The 27,081-nt window shown below is 38.5% G+C and overlaps 1 protein-coding gene across 1 annotated transcript; it reads right to left on the bottom strand.

The window, feature by feature from the left end:
• Positions 1–4,153: 4,153 nt before the first annotated feature.
• On the bottom strand, positions 4,154–27,081 carry LOC121728415 (non-canonical poly(A) RNA polymerase protein Trf4-1-like). Its single transcript, XM_042116607.1, has 9 exons — positions 26,548–27,081; positions 19,626–19,819; positions 12,566–12,705; positions 12,126–12,188; positions 10,360–10,647; positions 9,512–9,616; positions 7,013–7,291; positions 6,244–6,433; positions 4,154–5,882 (listed from the first exon to the last, which is right to left on the bottom strand). Exons 1-9 carry the CDS (start codon positions 26,883–26,885, stop codon positions 5,671–5,673), a joined length of 1,809 nt encoding a protein of 602 aa, XP_041972541.1. The 5' UTR covers positions 26,886–27,081; the 3' UTR covers positions 4,154–5,670.

The following is a 27,081-nucleotide window of genomic DNA, read 5'->3' as shown; positions in this document are numbered from 1 at the left end:
CTACGACCGCTACAATGTCACTGGTTCTACAATTACTCTGTTCTTGGAAAATGAAATACTATCCCGAGTAGGATATTAAACTTGCATTACCTTAACGCGCCTTAAATTCCACGACACTAAAAGCTTTGACCATGAGAAAAACCCAACACTATTTTAAAAGTTAATCTAAAAAATAGTACATTTAAAAAGTATTAACAAACTAACTTACAAACATTTTATTGTAAAATTCATCAACATCCTTAGTCAAATTGTAACTAGGTATCAGGTAATGTTTTCACAGAACATGCTAATTATATCTTCAAATGAAGAATATACCAATGTATTCGTAATGTGTTATTGTATCCCATTATATCCTTGAATAATTTAAAATCATCGATGAACTGGATTTGTCAAAATTATATGAACAGAAACCTTACATTTCATACTGTAACACTACAAGTCCCATACTCGTCCTGAGCCCCGCGCCGGTTCTCGTGTCACCGAGTGTACAAACTTAAAATCTAATCTCGTACAATTTAGTCGAACTCGATTTGTTAATAAGTTTTTAATTTTTTTACTTTTTTAAATTTTTATCAATATTTTTAGCAAAGACGTTTTTCTTGTATAAAACGGCACATCGTAGGAATACTCTCGTCTATCACAAGGAGTCATACTGTGTCAAACTAACATACATCATAATTGCGCGTGGCAGTTCGTGCTAGCGTCCTTACTCGTTACATACCGAGACGAGAGGCGACGAGACGCAGCTCTACATTCTTAAAATGGCGAATCAACATTATTGTAAAGTTATCGAGCTGTAAAGAACACCTAGGTGTTGTGGCGAGCTGCACCGGCCTACTAACGCCCGTTCCCAATATTCAATCTATCTCTGGTTTGACATACAACCGATCGCAGCTAACATTGAATTGACATAAAATATATGTCTCTAATGTCTAATGTGAGCTATTCCTATCTCTAGTAGGGCGAAACCAGAGATAGATCAAATATTGGGAACGGCCGTTAGCGATTGCAATTAAACGTGCGCAGTAAATAAAGTTCAAAATTTAATTCGCTATAGTAAAAATGCCGCGTCTCGTCTCCTCTCCGACGCTTACACTACAAGAGACCAAAATTTAGTGCAAAGAAATGGCACTCATCGTTTCATCTAAGGCTGATTCGGTTCTAACACTATCACAATAAATGCAAAACTATTTGTATTACATTCCGTAAAGTTAAAACTGATATTTCACCAATGATTTAGAGCCAGGCTTGAGTGCTTGACAAACAATTCCGCCCGCTGTATCGAGTGTAAACAGACAGGCCATACAGCTATTACGAAGTAGAACAAAATATATAATTATGGCAGTAGTATGTTCACACTTCACACGGACTCACAGCGGCATGCTACAGCCTCTGATCGAATAAAAACTTTTTACTAACAAAGATTTACACAGTGTGTAGTGGTGAGTAAATATTTTTTGTAGTGAGATTATAGTGTCTCGGTTGTGACACACATAGATGATAAACTATCCTCACTTTGTTGTTCGTAGAACTCTATTTATATTTTTGTTTCGATCTGAGGTTACTTTTACAAGCGTCGGCATTCAGCAATGCTAACTTATTTTGTCAAGCACTTGCATAAAAATATTATTATTAACGAGGTGAAGGGGTTTTGTACATTTGATACATATTTTTGCTCGTCGACTGCACAGTGCATACATTTGGCCTATATTTATATATTACAAATAATCCTATTATTCCAAGATTTTAAACTGTCTAATTTTTTAACAAAAACTAAATGTAATATAAAATAATCTGTACATAGTGTCTTAACAGTACGACTATAAAATATATCTTCGACGCAAGTATTCCTTTACACTGGATTTATATGCGGCGGCGCGAACGCGCGATTCGGCCGCTAATTAAATAAATCGTTGGACACATTCGCTTGTGATCTCGAGGTTCTAGCGGCCAGCGGCGTCCGCGCCGCCGCATATAAACCCAGCCTTACATCAACGCACTCCGCCTGCAGCCAAACGGACATAAAAAGTCTGTACAAATAAATAAAACTATTTACATAACAACAATCTAAACTTGAACGTAAAAATATGTTTTGTGAGATTTAGTTCATTGCACATTCAGTCGGCGACTGTGGTCAAAACCAGGGATTTCATACGAAGTTAAATATTTCCAAGTGGCCAGTTTTTTTTACAAGATTTAAACTAGTTTTGTGGAAAAAGAATTCCATCGTGACGTGTAGTGTAACCACATCGCTATTGTCTCTCGGCAATTGTCTTTTTAAGGAAATTACTGGCATGTATAAAAAACGAATTTCCAGAAAGATTTTCACACTGTGATTATACTTGACTAAGTACCCCGGAATAGAAAACCGAGTCCAGAATTTACACATGAATTGATAGAATATGTTAACACTGACGGATACCTAACGAAGATAAGGCTGCGTCTCGTAAGTACAAAAGAGTAGAACCAAGCAGTCTTAGATTTTAGAATATCATTTAAAATTATTATTGATGTGTTCCTTGTGATCTCAGTAGAAGATTAATAAACTACACGCGTTACGATAAAACTGCGCAGTTTAATCCCACGACACAATACGTAGTAGACCGACTTTAAATGCATAATAGCAGGTAGTATTATACCCCTTACTAATAAAAGTATTTACACAACCAATAACCGTACAAGGAAACATGACATAGCGAACCTCGAATAGATAAAACGCTGTGTAAAATTAAATATTTTTACAACTAAGGGTAATATTATGTCTAGTTTGGCGACTGTGGCGGAACTGCGCAGTTCTATCGTAACAGTAGCAGGCGTTACTGGACATTCACTACACAAGCACGCACAAGCACGGTACACGCACGCGGTGGCAGTGGTAGACTGTGGGCGGCACCACCGCTCCACGCGAGGAGACGCGACGCGACATAATATTATTATCTCGTCCCAAAAGGCATAAGTTTCGTCAAATTTCCTGAAGAAGCGAAACGACTGTAGCGAATATCCCTGTAACTTAACAGCGACAGGGGGCTTAGCCAACATGTCTTCTTTGTCGCTTCTTGATAGAATCCCCTATCAAAATGTATGTGTTCAACAATATGAAGTCGACAATCGACTCGTGTCATGTTAATATTGACACTTTGATCGGTGAATTAAACTTTTTAATCGGGACTTAACGCGACTTATTTAAGTAGTAATGCTACTACGAGTACATACTTTCTAACTCGAGGGTAGTCGTAGAACCGACCGCCCGGTGCAAACGAAGACGTCGCGCTCCTGCAGTCCCCCCTCGTGACCACGGCCGTTGCAACACGGCCGAAACGTCGAGAAAAAGTATGTACTCGTAGTAGCATTACTACTTAAATAAGTCGCGTTAAGTCCCGATTAAAAAGTTTAATTATAATGCAGAAGGGATGAAGAAAATTTGTTGGCCCCCAGTCTCGTCGAACACTTGGCGTAGCCTCGCGTCGCATGCGTCCCCACATTAAGCGGCTGGAGCCCTCACAAGATTGTCAATATCTTATCAATAATATCATACATGTATATCACTAGTGTACTTCGTTTTTAACTAACACATAGTAAATCGCTTCGCGAGCGCTGCCAAATATACACACACATCGAGTAACTATTGCATACCAATGTTAAGATAGGTTCACAATATTGCTTAAGTCATACACGTTAAGATCGCGTTTTTGTTACTTCTTTCAGTGTTGAAGTTAGTCACAATTTGTATTGCATTCAATTAGTCATATGTATATCATCACAGTTTGCCCTAAGGGCACAAAACTGACAAAACTAACATTTATCACAAAGATTTAATCAAAATGTTGTGTTTTAGATCAGCGCCTGTATCTTAAGGTGGTTTTCCAATCTTCGACCGACCAATCTATTAACATTTTTATTTGATTTAATGTCACTTTATGATCTATAATTTTGCTCTACACCACTACAAAGCAGCGCCGGCATGGGTAGCTAGACCATTGTTGGTAAAAAATGAAACCTTATAAGTTATAACTTGTAACCTCATCATCATCATCATATCAGCCTATAGTCGTCCACTGCTGGACATATGCCTCTCTCAATGAACGCCAAGATGACCGATCTCCTGCTACTCGCATCCAACATGGGCCCGCAACTAAACGGAGATCGTCGTCCCACCCAGTTGGAGGTCGACCTACACCCCGATTACAACTATTACAACAGCTTATAACCTATAACATCTTATTTGAATTTTTGTCGGTGACGGTCGGACGGGAAAATCGGAATGCCATATTTAGCACAACGTAAGCCGTGATCATATTGGGTAGAACATTTCATTTTAAGAACTGCTTCAAACCATGTTTAGTTTACTTGTGGATTTCATAGACCCTAGTAGTGAGCTTTTGGTAAATAATACTTCTATATCGGGTATACTTTAGCATGCACTTTTTTTGTTACTCGAAATTTTTATACTTTTACTGAACCAATATTCAAGGGCTCGCACAAGTCCTCGGTCATAAAGCAGGTGTATGTCATAGATCATATTATTTCATTAATCTATATCCACACATGCTCATCAGTCATCACATTACCTACATCTATACAGGACTTAGGTAAGGTAGTCTTTTTAAAAACATTTAAATATGATGTATAAGACACATTTCGAAACTTATGTTAAAACATTTGATTTTATTAAACCATTGCATAGTTTTTGTCAATTAAAAAAAAAAATTGCAGAATTCTCAAGACTTTTTTTATGTGTATCAGAAATGTTTCAGTAATTACTTCTTGCTTCTAGCTTTGAAATGCAACTTTACAATAATATGATCATAGACGCGCTTGTACAACGTTAGGTCTACTCTAAGCAAGATTGTACAACTCCTATTATATCTATTTGACACAACCTTTAAAAATAAAACTTTCGTATAAAAAACAGCCGATACATTGCAATATATTATGAGCTACATCTCTTGTCAAACATACGATCAGTACTCATCGAGACGAGACAAGACGAGGCGCGAAAAATAAAAGCAATACAAAATTGCTGTGACTTGGCGTGAGATCGCTGGAAATATCAATTTTCTACCTCTATTCTGCATTACCACGTCGCGCCTCATCCCATTTCGTCACGGTGCTAGCCGACCCTTAACATATCCCATAATAAGGCCTACCACTCGCCGGTTTGGTGTTACAGGACTTACGCTACGACTAAACCGCTATGATATATCGATAAACGTTAACTCTAGGAGGAACGGCATATAAAATTACGATCACAGGGACTACACGACGCACTGGGCCCGGCTTCACAGAGACGAGCATTCACATGGGCCGAGTTTCACTACTTTCCAACGGATAGCAACTGGTGAGGTAATTTTGTCAAGAAATACTACTAGCCGATGCGTCGACCCACTTGCCACACCGCCAAATGCGGCCCACGTTAATGCCCAACCTAAATCCCACCTAATCATCCCTATTTACAACAATCATGTACTCCCTATGACCTTATCAACTTTTAAAACTTACAGTTACAAAAGATAACACTATCTCACTGATAAATATTGTAATACCTCGTACTTATTGCGCGTCCTATATACAGGGGCGGCGCGTCGCCGGGCCTCGTACTATATACAGGGGCACTTTCGCTGCCGGGGGCGGCTAGCGCTAGGGGCGCGGCGGGCGCGGCTTCACTCGGTATCATCGCGGCTGCTGCGAGAATTGGCGTCGCTTCTTCCGCGCGTCGCCACGGTAGCGCTGCGTGGGCGGCGAGCCGGGGTACCGACGCTGCTTGGCGGTGAACGAGCGCGCGCGCCCCTTGCCATCCGCGCCGCCGCCTCCGCCTCCACCGCCGCCTCCACCCCCGCCCCCGCCGCCGCCGCCGTTAGCTCCGTACCGCTGCTGCATCACACCTACAAAAGAAAATAAAAGAAAGTTGAAACTCCAGTCATTAATGTTGTCAGAAAAACCATGTCGCGAGGCATACGACTCAATTTTGTGGATATACTTTCGACAAATATGTCATGTGACTTTGATACGAATGGTCGAATGCGATGTCTCAACCGATTGAAGGTGAGAATCGAAGCGTGGTAGATTGTGATGTGGTCCTATTGGTATTCCTGTAGCAACATCATTGCTGTAGTAAAATTTCAGCACAAACGTGATTATTAGTTACGTATTCATCACGTCGTCGCAGCGTTAACACAACGCGACATGCGTTAATCCGTCGCAGCGACACAACGCATCGGCCTCCTTGCTGTAGTCCGTCCGTACCTGATGGTATATTATTGAAGTCGGAGTTGCTGGTGATGTGGTGTATGATGAGGCTCTGGTGCGCGGAGACGCGGCGCGGCGTGGGGGAGGAGCACTGCAGCGCCGACAGCGGCGGCGGGCTGGTGCGCGCCGACACGCCGTTAGACATCGCACCCGGCCCCGCGCCCGCGCCGGACCCGTCTGACCAATCCTGGAACACGAGGGTTATTTAAGTCAGTGTCTCCCAATCTGTGGTCCGCGGACTCTTGGGGTCCGCTGTGTCATCTCTGGAGCGTACATAATTTTACATAATACCGACCGTCTAGTACAGTACGGATTTATATTCAGGGAGTCCGCCAAAACTGTCCGTGGCTGAAAACGGTTGGGCAACACTAATTTAAGTAAGTAAAAGTTTTATTTTCTTAGGTTACGCGAGTATTACACACAATTATGTATGTCACGGGTGGTCCACCCATGACCACGGCCGCTGAAAAGCAGCCGAAACGTCGGGCAAAGTACTCCGCGATCAAATCCGAAAATGACATAATAATATGTATGATATTTATGTCACTTTCCTCATGACTGACTTCACAAAGTGGCACATTCATTGAGCTAAGCGGTCTAACGATAAGTTTATTTCATTAATGCATGTTGAGGCCGAATGTTTAGTTACTGTATCAAGCTGTAATTTTCTCTTTATCACGAATGTGTGTATTTATTGATACAAAAATATATAAAAAAATATGTATTTTGGTCCTAAAACTAAATAAATTAATTAATGTATACTCACGGGGTCCGTGTCGGAGACGTCGGGCGAGGCGTCGGGGTCGGCGGGCGGCGAGACGGGCGGCGAGGGGGGCGAGGGCGGGGAGGGCGGCGAGGGCGGGGAGCCGGGCGGGCGGCGGCGGTGCGGGAAGAAGAAGGGCTCGAAGGTGTCGCGCACCCAGCGGCGGTACTGCAGCACGTGGTCGGTGACGCGCAGCACGCGGCCCAGCGCCGAGTGCCGCGCGAGTAACGCGTTGTGCGGCGCCACCGCCTGCTGCAGGATTATGTACCCGTAGTCGAACGCCTGGGAATATTAAAGTTTTGTTAGTACCAGTTATAAGACTAAGTATGTCATCTCTATGTGTAATGTGTCCTATGTTTCAAAATATGAAGAATAAAAAGGAACTACTTTTCTATGGGATATTATTAAATGCACATCAGAATAATTTTTCAGCACACTACCTTAACTCCGCTAATAAACTGAATGCATATCAGAAAAACTAATGCTGATCAAAAAAAACAATTGATTAACTGAACATTTCCTTCAAAAAAAACTTAAACATCATACAAAACGAGACAACCTTTATAACCGAATTCACACCAAAAATATGGTTCATACATCGGATATATTATTTGTAAAACTAAAATTTAAATTGTTTATCAAAAATACTAACTTGCACTCTAAATTGGACAATCTTACAACGGAATTTCTAAAAACGACATGGAAAGGTGCACCATAATAAAATCAATTTCTATTATCAAAACAAGTCACAAATATCAAACAATTGACAAATAGTGCAACTAAAATATTTTTAACCTAACTTTATTTTCTTTTTGTTTCTCTGTTTTACTGAAAAACATGTTAGGGCCTCCTCATCTAACGCCGCACTCACTCCTTTGCGCTCGCTCTTTACTCTTTAGATTTTAGAGACTCTATTTCTGTGAATTTATTTCTGTGTTAGCGACAAAGATTTTTGGTAATTATGATGAGATATGGTGAAAGATTTTATCATTCCAAAACTATATAATTCAAGGTTTCTTGATAAAAATTTAAAAAAATTATCAAAATTCACTACTGTATTGTAATAGGGATGATGACAAGGTCAAAGATTAGCGAATTTTGTTGATAAAATGAAGAAATCACGGTAAAAAATAAGTTTTCCCAAAATTTCAGCTTGATAGCAATAGTATTTTCAATTAAATTTCTTAATATTTGTATACAATTCGATAACTTATGCAATTAAAAGCAACTTTTGTTATGAAACCACTTTCATAAACGCAATATTTAATATACCTGTCGAACAAAGTTGTCTCCCGATGTACAAACTACGAAAGACTGACGTCATATTTTCGTAGCACTTTGTATGGAGCGTTTCGGGCAGGTCTTTTTTATGAGATATTTGAATTGTCATATCTTGGTGAATTTTTAAGCTATCAGAGTCATTCTTTCAACGATGTTTCTATTTTTTAAGTGTCTTTCAATTACCGATAAGAAAAAAAAAGTCATCATGCCTATTGTATGGGTTAATAAATTTATTAATGATTCTTAAATAATTAATTACAATGTTGGCCCAATACGACTTGATTGGGTTAGGTTAGATGGCTACGCTACGCTGCGCTACGCTCCCGCCTTAGCCATCGTGGTTATTTTTTGTGAACCACCCAGAAGTAGGAGCCCCGCCTAGCGGGGCTCCGTCGATTCATAATTGAAGCCAGTTGTTTTTTCTTTCTTTTTCTTTAGTAGCTTGTCAACCCTTAGAGTGCAATTATTCCTAAGCCGGAGGCCGAATTATTTTGCAATATATCGATAAGGAACCCTTTGTGCGCGAATCCGACTCGCTCTTTGCCGATTGTTTATTATTATTGTTTATAAACTGAGTTACCACTCACTGTACCAAAGTTTAGTCCATGTTACGTTAGCACTTGATGATTTTATGTGTTTTTAATTATATGAACATAACAGATTAAATTAGGTTTTATTTAGAATAAATGATGTTCCTAAAAGTAATTTAGGTGATGGTTTTCCTTTAAAAAGTGGTAGTATGTTTGTTGAACTAAGGAATTGTTAGATATACTATTTTAATAATAGTTATTCGTTCAGTAAAACAGTTATGCAAATAACTTTAAATAGTATGCTGAATTCGCATTATTTAGGGTGCATAATTAGTGTGCAAGTCAGTATTTTTGGTGAAACTTTCAAATATTTTGATCGAGAAAAGGGAATATACAGATATTGATTTAAATATATACCCTTTTCTAATCACTTGAAAGTTTGATGTAAGTGTTCAAAATAATATTTGAATGTGAATAAATATCATTAATTGCAGGCTTACATGGTTTTTTTACATCTTATTTTTTTTTGTTAAAAAAAAAAAAAGCTGCTGTAGCTTCAAATATGCTTTATGAAAAAATACAGTAAAGCTACGAATTTACATGTATTAAACTGTAAAAGGTTCCTGGAATGTTCAAAATTCGGTTTGGCGTGGCGTCTCACTTGGCCATACAGTTAGTAAGTAATAATTACCTGTTTCACTTGTATGGCGCCGTAGCTGGAGCGGCCGATGTCGTTGCCGGGCGTCAGGGGGTCCTCGATACACAGCAGCGACGGCCGGTGACCGTCGTTCATCTCCTGTAGATCACAATATACGATGTAACATGACGTAATTTAAATAAGTATGATGATCTTACTACCACTACCAGCCTCCTGCTAGTATACCATTTTGTAACTACGTCTGCAGGGCTAGCATAACGACAGTAGACATGGGAAATAATCGACAAACTGACATCTTTTATCGACAAAATGGCGGATTTCCATTGTCTGTCACTTTGTCTAGACTCTAGTCTAACTGTCACTTTGTCTATTATTCCGTAGAAAGAAACCGTTTCTATAGTGACCATGCTACACCTGCTGGATTGTACTGATTTCTTTTGTAATGTCGGTGAAATTAAAAAGTAAGGGTTTTGATTGATTTTGATTATAACATGTGTCTTGCAAATTAGTGCGGGTAAATTCCTATAAAAAGCGCCTACGTCCTTCTTCATTGTGTAAGTACTCTATCTGTGCCTTATTTAGGCCGGTATAAATAGTCAGTACTCAAGATGCATCTGGGTCTCAAGACACGGTTCAGGCTCTGTCATTGGTTGGCTGTCAAAATTTAGACCATTCACAGAGGCGAACCGCGTCTTGAGACCGGGTCGCGTCTGGAGTACTGACTATTTACACGGGCCTAAGTTCCGTAATTTCTAATTCCAGTAGAGTAGACCACGTCTTTCGCCGTACTCAACTGTGCCAAAGATTAAAAGCGGTACTTTCGAAACTTATTCAATGCCACCATTCTCCTTTACGACACTTTAATCAGACACGATCCTCACCTTCTGTAACTCATCCTTAGACACGTAGGAGCCGCCGTTCTTGACGCGAATGGCCGTCTTGACGTAGTTGAACTTGCGGCCGTACAGCTCAAAGAACTCTATGAGCAGCACGCCCAGGTTGTGCGGCTGGCGTAGGCGCTCCGGCCGCGGGTGCAGCTGGAGGAAGCTGATGCACATGAGGATGAGGGAGTAGGAGGAGATGCCGCCCGTGAACACCTCGTTGAGGTCCCGCTGCAGCAGGAACTGCTTGAGCACCATCACCAGCCGGGAGAGGACTGGGTACTTGTCCTGGAAGTTGTGAAGAAGACTGTTAGCTTTTCATTGCGTTTGTGCAGTAGCGAATTTTTTATGACTGAGGCCACTTTATTTCCGCCATGAACAAAATCTGTCGCCCCTTGGCTGTGGCATATGCGGCCTATTTATAAATTCAGGGCTTGTGTGAAAACTATAAAACCTATAAACTTTGATCCACTATTTAGTATTTAGTCCTCTAAAGTCTAAGGGGTAAAATAAATACAGTTTTTATAATACCTACGTCCTAAGAGGAACAAGTAGGTATGCAAGGTACAGAAAAGAGCATTTAATATTTACTCCAGTTTAGTTTTAGGACCTTACAATTCTTGCAACTTCCAAAAATACTCTGTTAGTAAATTAGTTACTACGAGTAACAGAGCATTTTTGGGAGTAATTTATGTCTTGGCATAAATTATCTCAAATCTTAAGAAGAGGTTAAACATGCACGATGGTCTTAAAGAGTCATAATAGCTTATATTGGCTTAGGTAATAAAATATATTTTACTATTTCCTTCTCTCGTAACTTATTATTATGAGGAAGCGTGATGAATGTTCGGGCGCGGCCTTCATATTTTTAGCACGTCAGGATCTATTATGTAATAATACAAAGCCTTTAAGCAAGCTTGTCAATACGGAACTGACAAATGCGCGTACGCGTCGAACGCACCGCATAGTACACGAAGTGCGGCGCGTACGCACGTACGGTGCGAACGAATGTACGAGGTTTCACATCGTTTCATACAAAGAATCCTAAAATGTGGCGCTTTCGGCGCGTGCGTGCTGATAAAGGTGCGATCGCCTTTACGCCTCTAGTCCACCGACGCTGCGAACTGCGAAACAGCGGCGAACCGATTTACCGTCTTATCCACCACACGACAATGCGCTATACAGTCTGTTTGTGTAAACACCGTTATCCTTGAAACCATCAAATGAGACCGTCAAAATGAACAACTTTTTTTATGAGAACAATGTTGGGAACTAAAAAAAATGCCGTATTCATACCCATACGGATGCCCGGATCGGCAATTTGTATGGGTATGAAGACGGATTTTTTTGAGTTCCCAGCATTGTTCTAATAGAAAAAGTTGTTTATTTTGACGGTCTCATTTGATGATTTCTAGGATAACGGCGCGGTGTTTACACAAACACACTGTATTGCATCTCGCTCTATTCCTGTTTCGCATTCATTTCGCAGTTCACAGCGTCGGTGGACTAGAGGCGTTAGATATCAAAAAGTTTTAGATTTGACATAAAAGTCATCGCAAGCGCCACGATGTTTAGTGCTGCGTTATGTCAAATAACATACGTTTTTATTTTTTACCAAAATTACAGTTAAATCCAAGTTGTCTAAGCGCCAGGTCATTTATTGCGTTGCGATTTTTCGCTCAATACTTTGATAAGATTTGTTATGCTCGGAATTGCGTCTTAATTTGTACTGAAAGCTGTGAGTTGTAATTGGGGAGATAACCGACCTTGAAGTGTTTGATAAGCTCCGCGCTCTTCACCCCGCTGCTCATGTTGAACGATATGTCAACCTGCAACACAGAACGCTAGGTAAAAATCACCGAAAATAGCAGTATAATAATAACCTATTTTTACGATAGATTGAAAATAAAATAACACGACAATTTAAAACATAAAATTATTCGTTAGCTTCTCTCGTTTTCTGTTTGATGATGTTGTATGATGTAGCAAAACTCAGGAAGCATCAAAACTTAAATAAAGCTTGTTAGTTCCTTCAAAATTTCGTGAGCCATGTGACAGTCGAACCAAATCTTACAATATTATATCGTCGAGGAGGGAAGGAGGGAGTGAAATAATCAAAAAACGCGCAATTTACGGACATCAAAAGGACTTACTTCCTGCACAATGCCCAACGACTTCTAACCCTTGTGCAGATAGTGAGACTGACCTTGACGTCGGAGTACTTGTCGGTCATCTTGACGATGGGCACGGTGGCCTTCTCAAGAACCTTGATGCTCTCCTTCTCCGCGATGTCCTGCACCACCAGCTCGCGCTCCAGCGTCCACAGCGGCAGCTTCTCCCACTGACCTGGAGGCAGTACGCTTCATTATTAAACACACGCCATCAAATTCTAATTAGACTAGCAGAGTTTTCAGACTACACCTTCTATCCGAATCCTGAGTTATATTGCATTTGCTAGTTTCGACAGTTAAATTGGATGTTAAAAATGTATGGGATTTGACAACGCATTGCGCTTGCGACAAATAAGAGATGAGAAGATCAATTATTAGTATCCTACAACCTACAATCTACTAAATGAACAACCACCGGTTCGAAAACTAACTCTGATAGAATTGAGGGGCCGTGCATGATGGTGCATGGAGGTCTGGCAAACGATTGGGTAAAGACTTAATTTACAGGCTACGAAGTAAATTAGTTTCAAGAATACAAACAAAAAAGACTGGAAAGAAGACTTAGAACGACGCGGTTCTGAAACTTAACGTAATATTTGTGCTGATTTTACGCCGCATAAGGTAGAATATTTGCCACAAACATACTGTTGGCTAAGCCTACGAAAGCTTCTGTGAGAACAAAAATAATTTTAGACATGAATGCCGACGTCAAAATTGACCTAGGCCTAGGTTTGGGACAAATATAGCCAGTAGACTGTGGCTAGTGTACGTATAGGACGGTGTTAACGGATGAGTCGGCGTGCAAACGTCAGCCGCGTTAAATTGGCACAAACAATAACCCACTTACCTTTGTCCGACCTAATTATACATTATACCTTACGCGACACGCTATACTCTTTAGTTTTTTACTCGTTCAATATTTGTATGTAGTTTCATTATTCATGTATGGCAGAAAGAACTTCCGCTGTTACTTTACGGTCTACAATATAATATCTCAAGGATTCTTCAGAAGCTACTACTACTACTTACTAGTAGTTTCAAGCGATGCGGTTAAAATCGTAGCTACAAAAGCTTAGCTTGGCATTCCATGCAGACGGTCAATGATGCGCTACGATATTTGCAGTAATCAGAGTGTCGTGAGCGGTCGCTCGGTGTCGGCGCTGTTCTATTTATGTGAGGCAGCCGGCAGGTGAGGCGGAGCGGCCTTCGCCGCAATTACGTTGCGTCACATGCGTAGGGCAGATCGCGGGGAATACCCCATGGACTGGCATCTACATACACAAGAGATCGGCTGCCTGGCTTGAAGAGTAATATGCATTCAAGACTAGAATATGCATTGAAATATTTACATCCGATAAAAAGATTGACGGAAACTGACCGGTGGTAATACTAATTGGCAGCTACTAGCAATAACACTTCATCCTACTTGATAGATATAAAACAAAGTCTAGCTTTTATTCGTGAACAATTGCAAGTTTAACTATCTGCAACATCGAACGATCCTAGCAAACCCAATATTCCTAGCCCATAGATGGGTATATCTGGAGGCGTACGACATGTCACAAAGAATACTAAAACACAGGAACCGATCGCTCACGCCGATGACGCAACGTCCGCGCTCGGCGGTCGCTGCGCAAACATCTGACTCACCGCTTGAGGGAATCCGGAATTATACCAGAAGTATAAACCGGTCCGTCTAACTACAGACGAGGAGTTGATGTTTATCATGCGGCCAGAGGAGCGAGGAGTCTGCGTGACGCCAAAGAAAATGATATAATAAATGTACACCAAACCATAACCAAACTTGCACAGAAAACTAACCGAAACTTGTGGCGGCTAGTTACTACTACCGACATCCTACTAATATTATAAAGGCGAAAGATTGTTTGGATGTATGGATGTGTGGATGTATGGATGTTTGTTACTCATTCACGCAAAAACTACTGAACGGATTTTAATTAAACTTTACAATAATATAGCTTATACATCAGAATAACACATAGGCTACAATTTTAACCGACTTTCAAAATGGGGGAGGTGTTATGTTCGTTTTATTATATTCAACGATTACTCCGCCGTTTGTTAATCGATTTTTAAAATATTTTTTTTGGTACATAGGGTATCATCCCAATTTGGTATTATATTCACAAAAGTGGTGATCTGATGAAGGATCCATAAGTAATCGAGGGAACTCCTCAAAACTTATAGGGAAACATGTGGTGACTTCGGTTTCGTGAGAAGTGCTCTAAGCATATGCTAGCAACAAGTAAGATTTTGCACCGAGATATACCCGGTATACCGTGGTTCGGAAGGTGCTGAGAGAACTCCTGATTCTTTATAGATACAAGTTTGGGAGTTTCGGCGTTGTTTTAAGAACAGAAAGCATATGCTACTATGCAAATTACATTCATCATCATCATCATCATCATCACTACCATATTATACCATTTCATAGTCTTTTAGATCGAGACTCGAGTTTGTCAAGCGATAATTTAAAAAAATCTATACCTACCTAATATTATAAACCTGAAGAGTATGTTTGCTTGAACGCGTCAATCTCAGGAACTACAGATCCGATTTAAAAACTTATCTCAGTGTTAGATAGATAATTTATCGAGTAAGACTATAAGCTATTATATTATCACGCTAAGACTAATACGACCGAAAAAACTCAGGAAAATGTGGGAAAAACGGGGGAAATATTTTTTATGGGAAAATGTACGGTTTCTGTATAATTTCTAATTTACGCGGGCGAAGCCGCGCGGGACATCTAGTTATCAATAATAGCAAGGCTATTATTGATAACTATAAGGGCAAGTTGGGAACCAATGCATTAAAATATATTCTCTCCAATATGTTCATTCAATTTTCCAGCCATCTTTATTCTTAAGTCTACTTTATAATTTACATAACCGTATAACATCGGAGAATGAAAGTGAATTAAACACGTGCTGATAACACGGTAAGTGCCTACTTGTTTACGCCATTCATTGTTCGTGGATTTCTATAGCGATTTTCCTCAATGAACTAGTACTATTACAAGCCACTGAGACCTCGTAAAGGCTTTCCTTTGGTGTTGCTGCTAGAACAAAGTAAGAAAATCTAAGCAAGGTTTGAAAAATCCCAACATTATATTATGCTGAGCAGTTGATCTCGCAGTATGATGCAGTAATATGATAAAAATTTAAATACAACGTCAACAGAACCGGCTGTCACAGAGCCGAAATCGTCGAAACGTGGCCAAAAGTCAAGGACACGCCTCACGAGTCACGCGTAATCACTATCTGCGCCGGGCGCGGTAACGACACCGATAACGAAGTTTCCCGTACAAACAGCTTAGGAACCGTTAGGCTGAGTTTCATGTGGATGTGTATGTGTGTGTCATCCATTTTGATGTGAAATGACGAATTTTGTGACAAATTAAGACATTGCAAAGATAAGATTACAAAGTTTGTAAAAGATTATTACATCCTATCAAAATCAATAATCAGTGTTCAATAAGCACCTACTTAATTAGATTCAACTAATGGAGATTTAGAATCCAGAAAATTAATGCTTGATTTCTTCAATCGCCTTCTTCGTATCGGTTGAGAATGTTTAGGTGCACTCAGGCACTCAGGCTAATCAACACTCGAGTCTAGAGTTTTCCGCTCAAAGGCGTTTAAGACTAATCTCCCGGAGAGCGTTCCAAACAAACACAACAATCATCAGCAATGTCGAATAATCGCAGATCACGAAACCTTTATTAAATAAAACGAATAATTCCTTGGTGATAACTGATAAGATAAAATGACAACGATACACTTAGTACTACTGACTGACTTCCACGGGAGATTACCACAGGACAATTATAATAACAAGATATATGCAATATTTTTAGCCGAACAAGACTGTAATTAAGCATTTCTGATGTATAAAAACTACAATGCCAACTTTGTTGGAGTGTAAACCTAATGTACCTATGAAATAACGATTCAAGCAGTAATTAAAATGAAATTTGCAGTAAATCGATGTGGCGTAAGCTATTTTCAAAGGGTCTGTGTTTTTCGATATTTATGTACTGTATGATTGGCGGTTATTATTGTTCCTTGTTCATATAGAGCCCTGCTATAATAGATTCTTGTTGATATTGCACCCTGTTTATATCGTGCTTCATCAAATCATCACACATCACACCGAACACGGTCGCTGGCGGCCGGCCAATAAATAGAACCTCATGTAAATACCGAACATAAGGGTAATCTATGTAATGAGGCCTTCGATTAGGAAAGGAAACGAATAACAATAAAGCCAAGTAGGCCAAGTACTAAATTAGAAAAGAAAACTGTGGAAGCCGATATATTGATGTCAACCAGCTTAAGCCTTAAGGATAGTTTTTTAGACCTTGTGTTATATGAAACTAGCTGTCCCGGCAACGTTGTTTTGCCATATAAAGTACTAGATGTCCCGCGCGGCTTCGCCCGCGTAAATTAGGAATTTTACGGAAACCATACATTTTCCCATTAAAAATTGGTTATGTCCCTACTCCCTTCACTTGGTCTACTATATGTATATCTGTGCCAAATATTGCCATAAAAATTGCTCCAGTAATTCGTAATTTCTAATATTTCTCCCGTTTTTTCCCACATTTTCCTGAGTTTCTTCGGTCGTATTAGTCTTAGCGTGATCATATAATATAGCCTATAGTCTTACTCGATAAATGAGCTATATCTAACACTGAAATAAGTTTTTAAGTCGGACCTGTAGTTCCTGAGATTAACGCGTTTAAGCAAACATACTCTTCAGGTTTATAATATTAGGTAGCTATAGATTTTTTTTAAATTATCGCTTGACAAACTCGAGTCTCGATCTAAAAGACTATGAAAAGTAACAATAACAGGGTCATTATAGGCTCATAAGTCATAACCATGGGACGATGCATGGTATAATATGGTAGTGATGATGATGATGATGATGATGAATTTAATTTGCATAGTAGCATATATGCTTTCCGTTCTTAAAACAACGCGCCGAAACTCCCAAACTTGTATCTATAAAGAATCAGGAGTTCTCTCAGCACCTTCCGAACCACGGTATACCAGGTACATCTCGGTGCAAAATCTTACTTGTTGGTAGCATATGCTTAGAATACTTCTCAGGAAACCGAAGTCACCACATGTTTCCCTATAAGTTTTGAGGAGTTCCCTCGATTACTTATGGATCCTTCATCAGATCACCACTTTTGTGAATATAATACCAAATTGGGATGATACCCTATATAGTATATACCAAAAAAAAAATTTTGAAAATCGGTTAACAAACAGCGGAGTAATCGTTGAATATAAGAAAACGGACATAACACCTCCCCTATTTTGAAAGTCGGTTAAAATTGTAGCCTATGTGTTATTCTGATGTATAAGCTATATTATTGTAAAGTTTCATTAAAATCCGTTAAGTAGTTTTTGCGTGAAAGAGTAACAAACATCCATACATCCACACATCCATACATCCAAACAAACTTTCGCCTTTATAATATTAGTAGGATTTCGCCCATTTCATCAAAATAGATTGAATAGTTTAAGAGGGCGACTAACCCCAAAAATCAAACATCGTCCTTCTCTCTTCACACTCACGCCCGTCTTTCATATGCCAGGTGAAAAAGAACGACGCGGATTCATCGCCAAATTAGTTTTTTCTCAATAACTCGATAAATATACAACATTTTAAAAATCTGCTAGGTCGATCTCTCAATGATAGAATTTTATACAATGTGTTAAAATATTAACTTAGTTCAATGCACGGTTATGGCAATAAATGAAAAATTCGTGAAAATTAGATGCATCTTTGTGATTTTTTCTATCGAGAAAATTTTAAGATATCGTGTTTTTGATCAGATTGAATTCTCGTAAATATAATGTAGTATCTAATTTTAGAAAATGAAACAATTCGGGGCTTATTTTCAAGTATAAAAATGAATTATAAAATCGACAATTTAGGGTTAGTTGCCCCCTTAACCGAAAATCGTTTATTGTGCTGGAACCGTACATTTTCCGGGATAAAAAGTATCCCTTGCCCTTTCCCGAGACTCAAAGTATGTCAATACCAAAATTCATCAAAATCAATTGAATAGTTTAAGCGCAAATCATAAAAGTATATTGTCCAGTAACCGTATATTTTTCCGGGACAAAATGTATTCTATGTTCGTCTTCGGGACTTAAAGTATCTCTATGCCAAATTTCAGCAAAATCGGTCCAGCCGTTAACGCGTGATGTCGTGACCACGCAAATATGGATTTATTTTTATATTATAGATATAATAGATGATAGATGATTTTCGCTACTCCTACAGAACTCTACATTGTGAAAGCTTAAATGGCAAGTTTAAGAGCTGGCAGCAATTATGTCTGTCGCCACATTATAACAAAGCCCACAATCGACTGATTGTTTCTTGGCTGTAATATGTTATTAAGCACATTGTGTAGCAGACGACTTCGGACTTACTTAACACGAACAAAACAAATCTTAATCAGTAATCTTTCGCTTCTAGAAGATTGCTTATGCCTTATAGCCGCCCTTGCCCACATTTTAATGTAAACATGTTAAGTTAGTCGAACTAGTTATAGTACCAATTTGTTAGCACTGAGCAATAAAAAGAAATCTATCAAATTTTCTACAATAAGCTCAGAACTGATTTATCTATCGTCTAATCTAAAAGACAGCTAACTACACGGCACAGAAAGACTACCAAGTAAAGCTTAACCAGATTCCTACTATTCTATAAGCTCATAGTTGGTAGCTGGTGGTAAAATGGTGTGTTTTACTCTGCAGTGCACAGTGGCCAAAATGCCAAATAGTGAGTTCTACTCTACAGAAAGCATAAATATGTATATATGTTATACATATTATAGCATCGTTGCGCCTGCCAAATCCCACATGTGCGAAGATGTAAGTTGACAAAAATTGGAACCATATTATACTTTTCTTGCTGTTCTACAAAACCTACCTCTATTTCAACACAAATGTGGAGTTTGGTAAGCGTAAGGACGATAGCCGATTTCAATAGCTGGTAGTTCTATTCTACAAGCACATAGCAGATTCAATAGCTGGTGGTACTCACCGATGACGACGAGGTCGATGTCGCTGGTGGGTAGGTAGAGGCCGGTGCGGAAGGAGCCGAATACCTCGACGCGCGCCTGCGGCCACAGCGACAGGATGGCGGCGCGGATGCGGTTCACCACCGTCGAGCGCACCAGGTGCTCCGTCTCCGTCGGCGACATGTACAGGTAGAAGTGCTCGATCTCCTCGTGAAGCCTGCAAAAGTGTGTGACGTTAGAGATGTAAGGGTAAAGCCAGTTTTCACCAACCGAACCCTTCCTAATGCTAGAATTGGTGGAATATTAAGAGACAAGGTAATGGTCCTAGCCGAAAAAGAGGTACTCATTGTTTATGAGTACCTCTTTTTCGGCTAGGACCATTTACATTAGGTTGTGGTTAATGAAAACCGGCATAAAAGTTAGGGTGGAGTTGCCAGCTGTAGCAGTACTGAGTACAATGTAAGTAGGCAATGGTTCAAAAAACATCTATACTGTACTCGGCGAAACATGGCGGTAGCGGTCATTGACCATTGACTCCCTGTCAAAAACTTGTCATTTTGTATACAAAGCCGCGATTGACAACATCTGACCTTCATTGTCAATCGCGGTTTATATAGAAAATGACAAGTTTTTGACAGGGAGTCAATGACCGCTACCGCCATGTTTCGCCGAGTACAGTATAGTAATTACTATCATTGTTACAATATATTAAGTATATCCTATTTTATTTCTTCGTGATCGGAAAAGTTTCGGGGCTCATTTCATTATCATCGATTTACAATAAATTTGATCAATAGGCTTATAAAGTCCATAGGCTCTTCGAATCCGCCAGCGTCAGACAGTGATTATACGATCTCTACTCAGCGCCCGGGGCAATGTTGAGTAAAATATTTTTCCAGACCTGTGATGTAGGTTACAGCGTCTAATCCTATTTTCGGCCATTGACACAGCGGCGCTAAACTGCGCTGATGGCGTAGATACGTTATTTACACGGCGTACCTACGTAGCACGCACCTACTTACGAAGGTTACTAGGCGGACTTATCTAGAAAGATGCACGGTTTCGTCACTAAATAAATAAACATTTTACATTTGAATACAGAACAAAACTTATGTTCTAGCATCTTTTGAAGGCATGTAAAGATAAGCATCATTTGAACAAAGACCTTTCTCAACCTCAAAAGCGAGCAGGCATGGCAACAGCATATTACCATTAATCACGATTTACATAAATGTCGAACGTGGACCGGACAGGAAAGGGCTCGGTATCGATCAATTACACCAAAATATACCCGACGACCTCACCATACCGCCCCACAACCTTTCACCAAATCTTAAGTGTGGCATTTAGCACCCAACAGATAAAACCTATACAAGATTTTTACCCTCAAATACCAATTAAAATTTCATTCAGCACTGAAAGGCTTTTGTTCATTACAAAAATCTTAAAATAAAAGATTTCTATTGAACAATTGTTTAGATTAGATAGGTTATTTGGGCGAATCAATAACTTTTTCTGTGACCTACGTTCTTGTGAGTTATAACTTATATGACATTTTTATTATACCTGTACGTTGCCGCTAGCGCTAGGTCTACTCAAATTCTTTTATTTCATTTACTAACCCTTCATATAATAAAAGGAAGCTGCGGAAATCCTTTGATATTTTAATTAAGTACCAACAAAGGGTTCATCCTCATTCTCTTTTAAAAGTTATAGGCCCTCTGGTACCAGCTGCTGCGATGAGACGAATACGACGTTATAAGCATTAGACTACTTGCGAATCAATAATGCTACACTACGTAGATGTTTGAATAGTTAGACGTTTTCACACCAAGACGATTCTCTACGTAGACGAAATGATCATAAAACTCCCTACCGACTGATAAGGAAGACTTTCTTTAGTGTGGCAACAAAATCTGAAAAGATACGCAGAACTTTTGTGTATTGAACATAAGAGTTATAAAAAGGGAAACTAGGTCACCAATTTAGGACTTGAAAGGTCACAATCCGAGTCATTCGGCGCAGACTTGCGCTGGATCTAGACCAGGCGTTCGACCGGGCGGCCTCGATACAGTGCGCGTACGCACACATCTGTATTTTACTATGCACCAAACTATGTTGCACTAAAATATAGCACCTCAGTCCACAATATACTGTCGATTTATTTTAAGCTCTTTTGCTATCTCCACTTTAGTTGTTTCTGTGAGTATTCCCATGTTTTAAAAGAGGTCGCCTTTAATCTGACGTCTATTCGAAAAAGTGAATCAAATGAATCTCGATTCTCGAAGCTCTAACAGTTCAACAGATTTTGGATGCCCTTCAAAGGAGATTCCGAATGAACGTTTAAATTGTAATGTAGTGTATTTCATTCTGCATTTTACCTTTTCTATTACCCTCATTATATCACCACCAACTTTCTAGATATACGAACCCAACTGTGGTTTAAGTACAACATGGTTTGACCACAAGTCAAGTAATATCGATCAACGTACACCTAATATCTCGTTCCTACTCAAATCTTATACAGATTAGAGAGGAAATAATCGCATCGACACAGAATACGAGCCTAAAAATCTAGTTTAGTCCCGCTGAATCGAACGATCTCCATTCAAAACTCAAAGATATGTAAAAATATGAGCGCGAAACCGGTCGTTAGCTGTGTCCTGACTCCTGGCGAAGTCGTACGTTTGACATTTAAATTTATTTTACGCGGTAACAAGCGCGAACCGTGGGGTGCTGTGATCGCGTAATAATTCAGTCTGAGTGTAGTCTGAGTACTCTCAATGTGGTATAAATGTCTGTCCTCGTATGACCTAAAACTACAAATAATATACCTACAGTATCATGTTTGTATCTTGACTAAATTAAATTTTTAATGTTATTTTCTAAAAAAAAATCTTGTCAGAAGCATAAGTCATGGAGTGTGGAAACTCGTGCTCTCGTCCGATTTTAGAGTTTGTCTTAAGAAATAAATCCACAAATTCAAGGCTTCCAGATTCCTTGATCAGATGATTCTAATTTTAAGATTTAAAATAAATCACATTTAAGAGATAGACGTATGATAAACATTATTTCATATTTTTGTACCATTTTAACGACTTCGTGACTTAAGAGGATTCCACACCGCCGTTTTTCCATACAAACGCTGTCCCCTGTTTCCTCCCTGGATAATGCCGGTAGAGTTATGATTTTTTTTCCTGAATATCTATGGCTACTATTAGCATGTCCCTATGTTTTCTTTTTTTTCATAATTTAATTATTAAAAAAGATAAGAACGTCCAAAAACCCAAAAAATGGCCAGATTTTCCTCTGTGTTCAAACACCCAGAAAACAAAACTGGCTAGAATGTAAAAAAAAAATTAAACATAGGAACACAGCTCAAGCCTTGCTTTAATTCTTAATTAAAAAATTACTTAAATCGGTTAAGTTTTGGAGAAGGAATCAGCGGACAACGAATCGAAGATTTCCTGTTCTTTTATTAGAACTTTTGTCGTGTTGTCTCTATAGCGCTCGGCGGTGGGAGACTTGAGATTGGTGAGACAGCAATACATTTTCAAATACCTATTTTCAATTTCTCTCGCCCCTGGTGTATCCTCTTAAATTCCGAATCAAACTATAGTTTGGTTTTGTATTCAAATTTATCATACCATGTTTTGACATTTCGAATTAGCAATATTTTACAATGAATGCTAGTTTCTTGGTTGTATTCTTTCCGAGGCTTGTGACGTCTTTACAATACAATGTGGCGGCCGCTGGGGTCAGCAGTATTATTATATTGTACCAAATTGTTTTGTTATTCCCGAGTCATCCGATTGCATTCGGACTTAACTACTTTAGTTAATTCCGTTCTTAAGAACTCTTGCAAAAGGAATTATATCACGCAAAGTTTGATCGCTTACGCTCTTGCGTAGTGCGAGACTCTAGAAACGTCGCTTTTATTCTAGTCGCTACTTTTGTTATTAAAGCCAGTTGAGTCACACTTAACTACTACTTAGCTTACTGGTTGATACGTCACACATTCCAACAATTTCGCCATTATCCGCGCGGAGCAGTCTCCGAGTGCAACGCCCGCTCTTTGCTGACCAAATTTTGATGATACTTTCACTGGAATCGGAAGTGAAAGAGTGTTTACGTTTTGCATAACGTTACGCGATAACCGGGGGCACTGACTGGCAAGGACGCCGCTGCACGGAGCTCGCCGCCGCCGCGCCGCGCGGCTACCGACAAAGGGCGACGCCTACGCTCTACTAAGCATTCAGCATTAGTCAACGATGTAGACAAACCCTCATGCGTATTTTCAAAGAAATTATTTAGCAACGTGACCCTAATTACACCCTAGTCAATTAGCATAAAGACCCTTACCAAAATAGAGGTGCTAGAAGTTATTTAATTTATATTTTAATAGCCTTAAATACTTTGGTACCATTTAGTTATCAGTTTCATGATGTTAAAGGATATGGTAGAGAAAAAAAAACATAATTATCTGCAGGATTTAAAAAAATCTTGTGAAATTCTTTTTTCTTGTCGAGAGCCTAGCTTTGTCACAAACGACTCTTAAAGTCTAAACACTGTTTTATTTTTAATACTTACTTATGGATGGAAAATGGAAATGTTTGCTTCTTAAGACAAGGAAGAAAAAGGCCAGTTCTACTTATTTTATTTTTGATATGTTTTATTTTAATTTTATTTGAATTTATAATTAAATAAAAATCAATTTTAAATTTTGTTAGTCCATTTTAGATTTTGCTAATTTTAGTGTTGAAATATTCATAGAAGTTCAGAGAAGGTTTATATTAGTAGGAAGGTGATACAAAGTTCACCATGCAGTTTATTTCGTAATTAAAATATGAATATATTTTGATGCAGTACACATTTGTAAACTCAAAATACTCATTAGTATGTAAAGAGCCAATAAATTTTGTGGATTTTCAGCAGTTTTTGCAGTTGTTATTGGATAATACCTAAAATTAGAATATGACATCATGAACAAAATATTTTAATAAAGTCATACAAGTGCAGAGTGACACTTGGCTCTTATGATTTTATTGCATTACAATGTCAGTAGAAATTATTCTATGGATGCTTCCCGAGTCCGGCTGGCCCTGTGCTAAGCACCCAAAGGACTTTAATTATGGGAGCCAGGCAACACAGAGTAAATTGAACAACTTTAATACCATAGAAACTAGACATTTGTATATGAATTTATTATGATATTATAAACTGTATGTTTATTATACATTCATAATCCAGGAATGAGGAAAAACTTTTGGTCCCACTGGTGAGTATGGGATTTCAGCTCATGAACCTAGCTTTATGCACAAACATATTTGATATTAAGTTTTATAGCAATGGGGATTGTCCATTTTTTTTTAATTTTGCTCATTACTAAAACATTTCGAGGAATAAGGTCAGTGATCGTTTTTCTGTATATAAACGAAAAAAATATTAGTTACTTATATTTTTGAACAAATATGTTTAACCTTTGTTTGACCTTCAATGGCGTTAAATTACTAATTAGCAATAAATTCGACCAACATTACGTTTCAAACTTTTGGTAAGCTTTTCGTATCAGCTTTCACATGAGAACTTGCATTTGACAAACCAGCCATTATAAATAAGAAAAAACTAGCCAATGAATTTCAAAATTATTTAATTTATATTCTTAAAATACCCTATTTTAACGAAAAAATATATAAAAAGTACATGTGATTTTTTTTGGACAATGCCCATTATTTGGATCTATGAGTAATAAATTATTGATATGTTTCAGCCAAATATGCTAAAATTTCCGTTATGGTTACATCCTCAATAAGACAACAGAGGAAAGAAAATGTTCATGTTATGATATTATTATTTCAAATCTATTATAACAGATTATTTTTACAATTAAATAAATTATTTATTTCTGAATAAGTTTAAAATAAATATTTTCACAATGTCCTACATGATGCCTACGGTTCGGGAAATAACCCGGCGAGAAGAACCGGCGTAAGAAACTCGCATTTGCAACATGGAAGAACCCAAAAAATTAATAGATTTGATACATCAAATATAAAAACTATAGCAACCTGCTTCTTTTATGTTTAAATTTTAAAATTCGAAATGAGAGTATTCTAAGAAAATAATTTATTTCTTCAAATTTCAAATTTTTATGTCCATTATCTGATGTTGGGTGTTACTTACAGCTATTAATTTTTGTTATGATTATACAGAAACATAACCCATTGCAGTGCTTTGTTATTGTATTATAGTGCCAACATCAGAGTTATAAATAATACTTTACCGATAAATGAGATATCATTAGTATTGATTTAACAGTTACTAAATGGATAATTAAATTATTATTTTTATTACATTATAGTTTTAATATTAAAGTCCTCAAGTGTTTAGGTCATTCCATGATAATTTGATAAATGATACTAGGGGTAAAAAAAATATATGTTCTTTTTGCATTTATTCTAATGAATTTAGAATGAAAACATTCCAAATTGTAATATGCGACAAAACACTAGAAAACCACCTGTAATTTTTAAGTTAATTGGTCTTCAAAATCTCCAAAAAAATACATTGTGGTTGGTCTTCAAACATAGGGAATCATAATTAAAGTAGTAATAATTATTACTTATGATTAACAATGACTAATCAGACTTATTATATGAATGTCCATACATTTTATTATATTATACACCAAAAATAATTTGTTGGGTTATGTGATGAACTCATGATGATGATCACAGCCCAGCAAACACTAATGACATAATAATATAGGTTATCTTATTGGAACAAAATCATTATCACATACGAAAATATAATAATGATCGTGTTTTGAGCGCGGCGCTCGTGTGACAGGCAGTGTCAACAGCACGAGACAACCTCACCACACCTCGGCCTGCGGGAGCACTCGACCAGCCCTGCCGTAGATTCTCTTATCTGGCTATCACTTACCCCAAAATACCGGGCTTGTAATTGTAATTGGGTATCCGCCAAGGACACCCGCCGTATTCGCCTATGAGGGCATCGTGGTTTTGATTCAGGTTAAACGTAGATGCGCGGTTATCGTTGGCTTTCCTCCGCGTTGGATTGAAATAATTATTGTTCCTATTTTCACCGTTCACATCGTTTATTGGTATAAAGTCTTGAGCTTTACTTAAATTGGGGTTAGCGTTCTCTAAATTTTTAAGGTTCATTTTGTCTGTTTCACTTTGAGTTTCCCAAATACGAAGCCACAAGCGCTTCGCGGGTCCTTCTTGCTCGGGCTGATACCACCCGACGTAGGGATCCATTCAGCCGGAACTGGGTTCCACTATATGGGATAACACATTGTGTCTCATTTCAGTTTTCACATTTATTATCACTATATGGAAAATTAGTACAAAACAAAAATAAGTCACACCACATTCGGATCATGGACGACAGTCGACACGCGGTTAGTTGACACTCCATCAACTAGAGGGCGCCATCTTAGCAAAATAAGTTGCA

The sequence above is a fragment of the Aricia agestis genome, chromosome 1 (assembly GCF_905147365.1).
Source record: "Aricia agestis chromosome 1, ilAriAges1.1, whole genome shotgun sequence".
NCBI lineage: Eukaryota > Metazoa > Arthropoda > Insecta > Lepidoptera > Lycaenidae > Aricia > Aricia agestis.
This window is presented reverse-complemented; position numbering and strand designations above follow the sequence as displayed.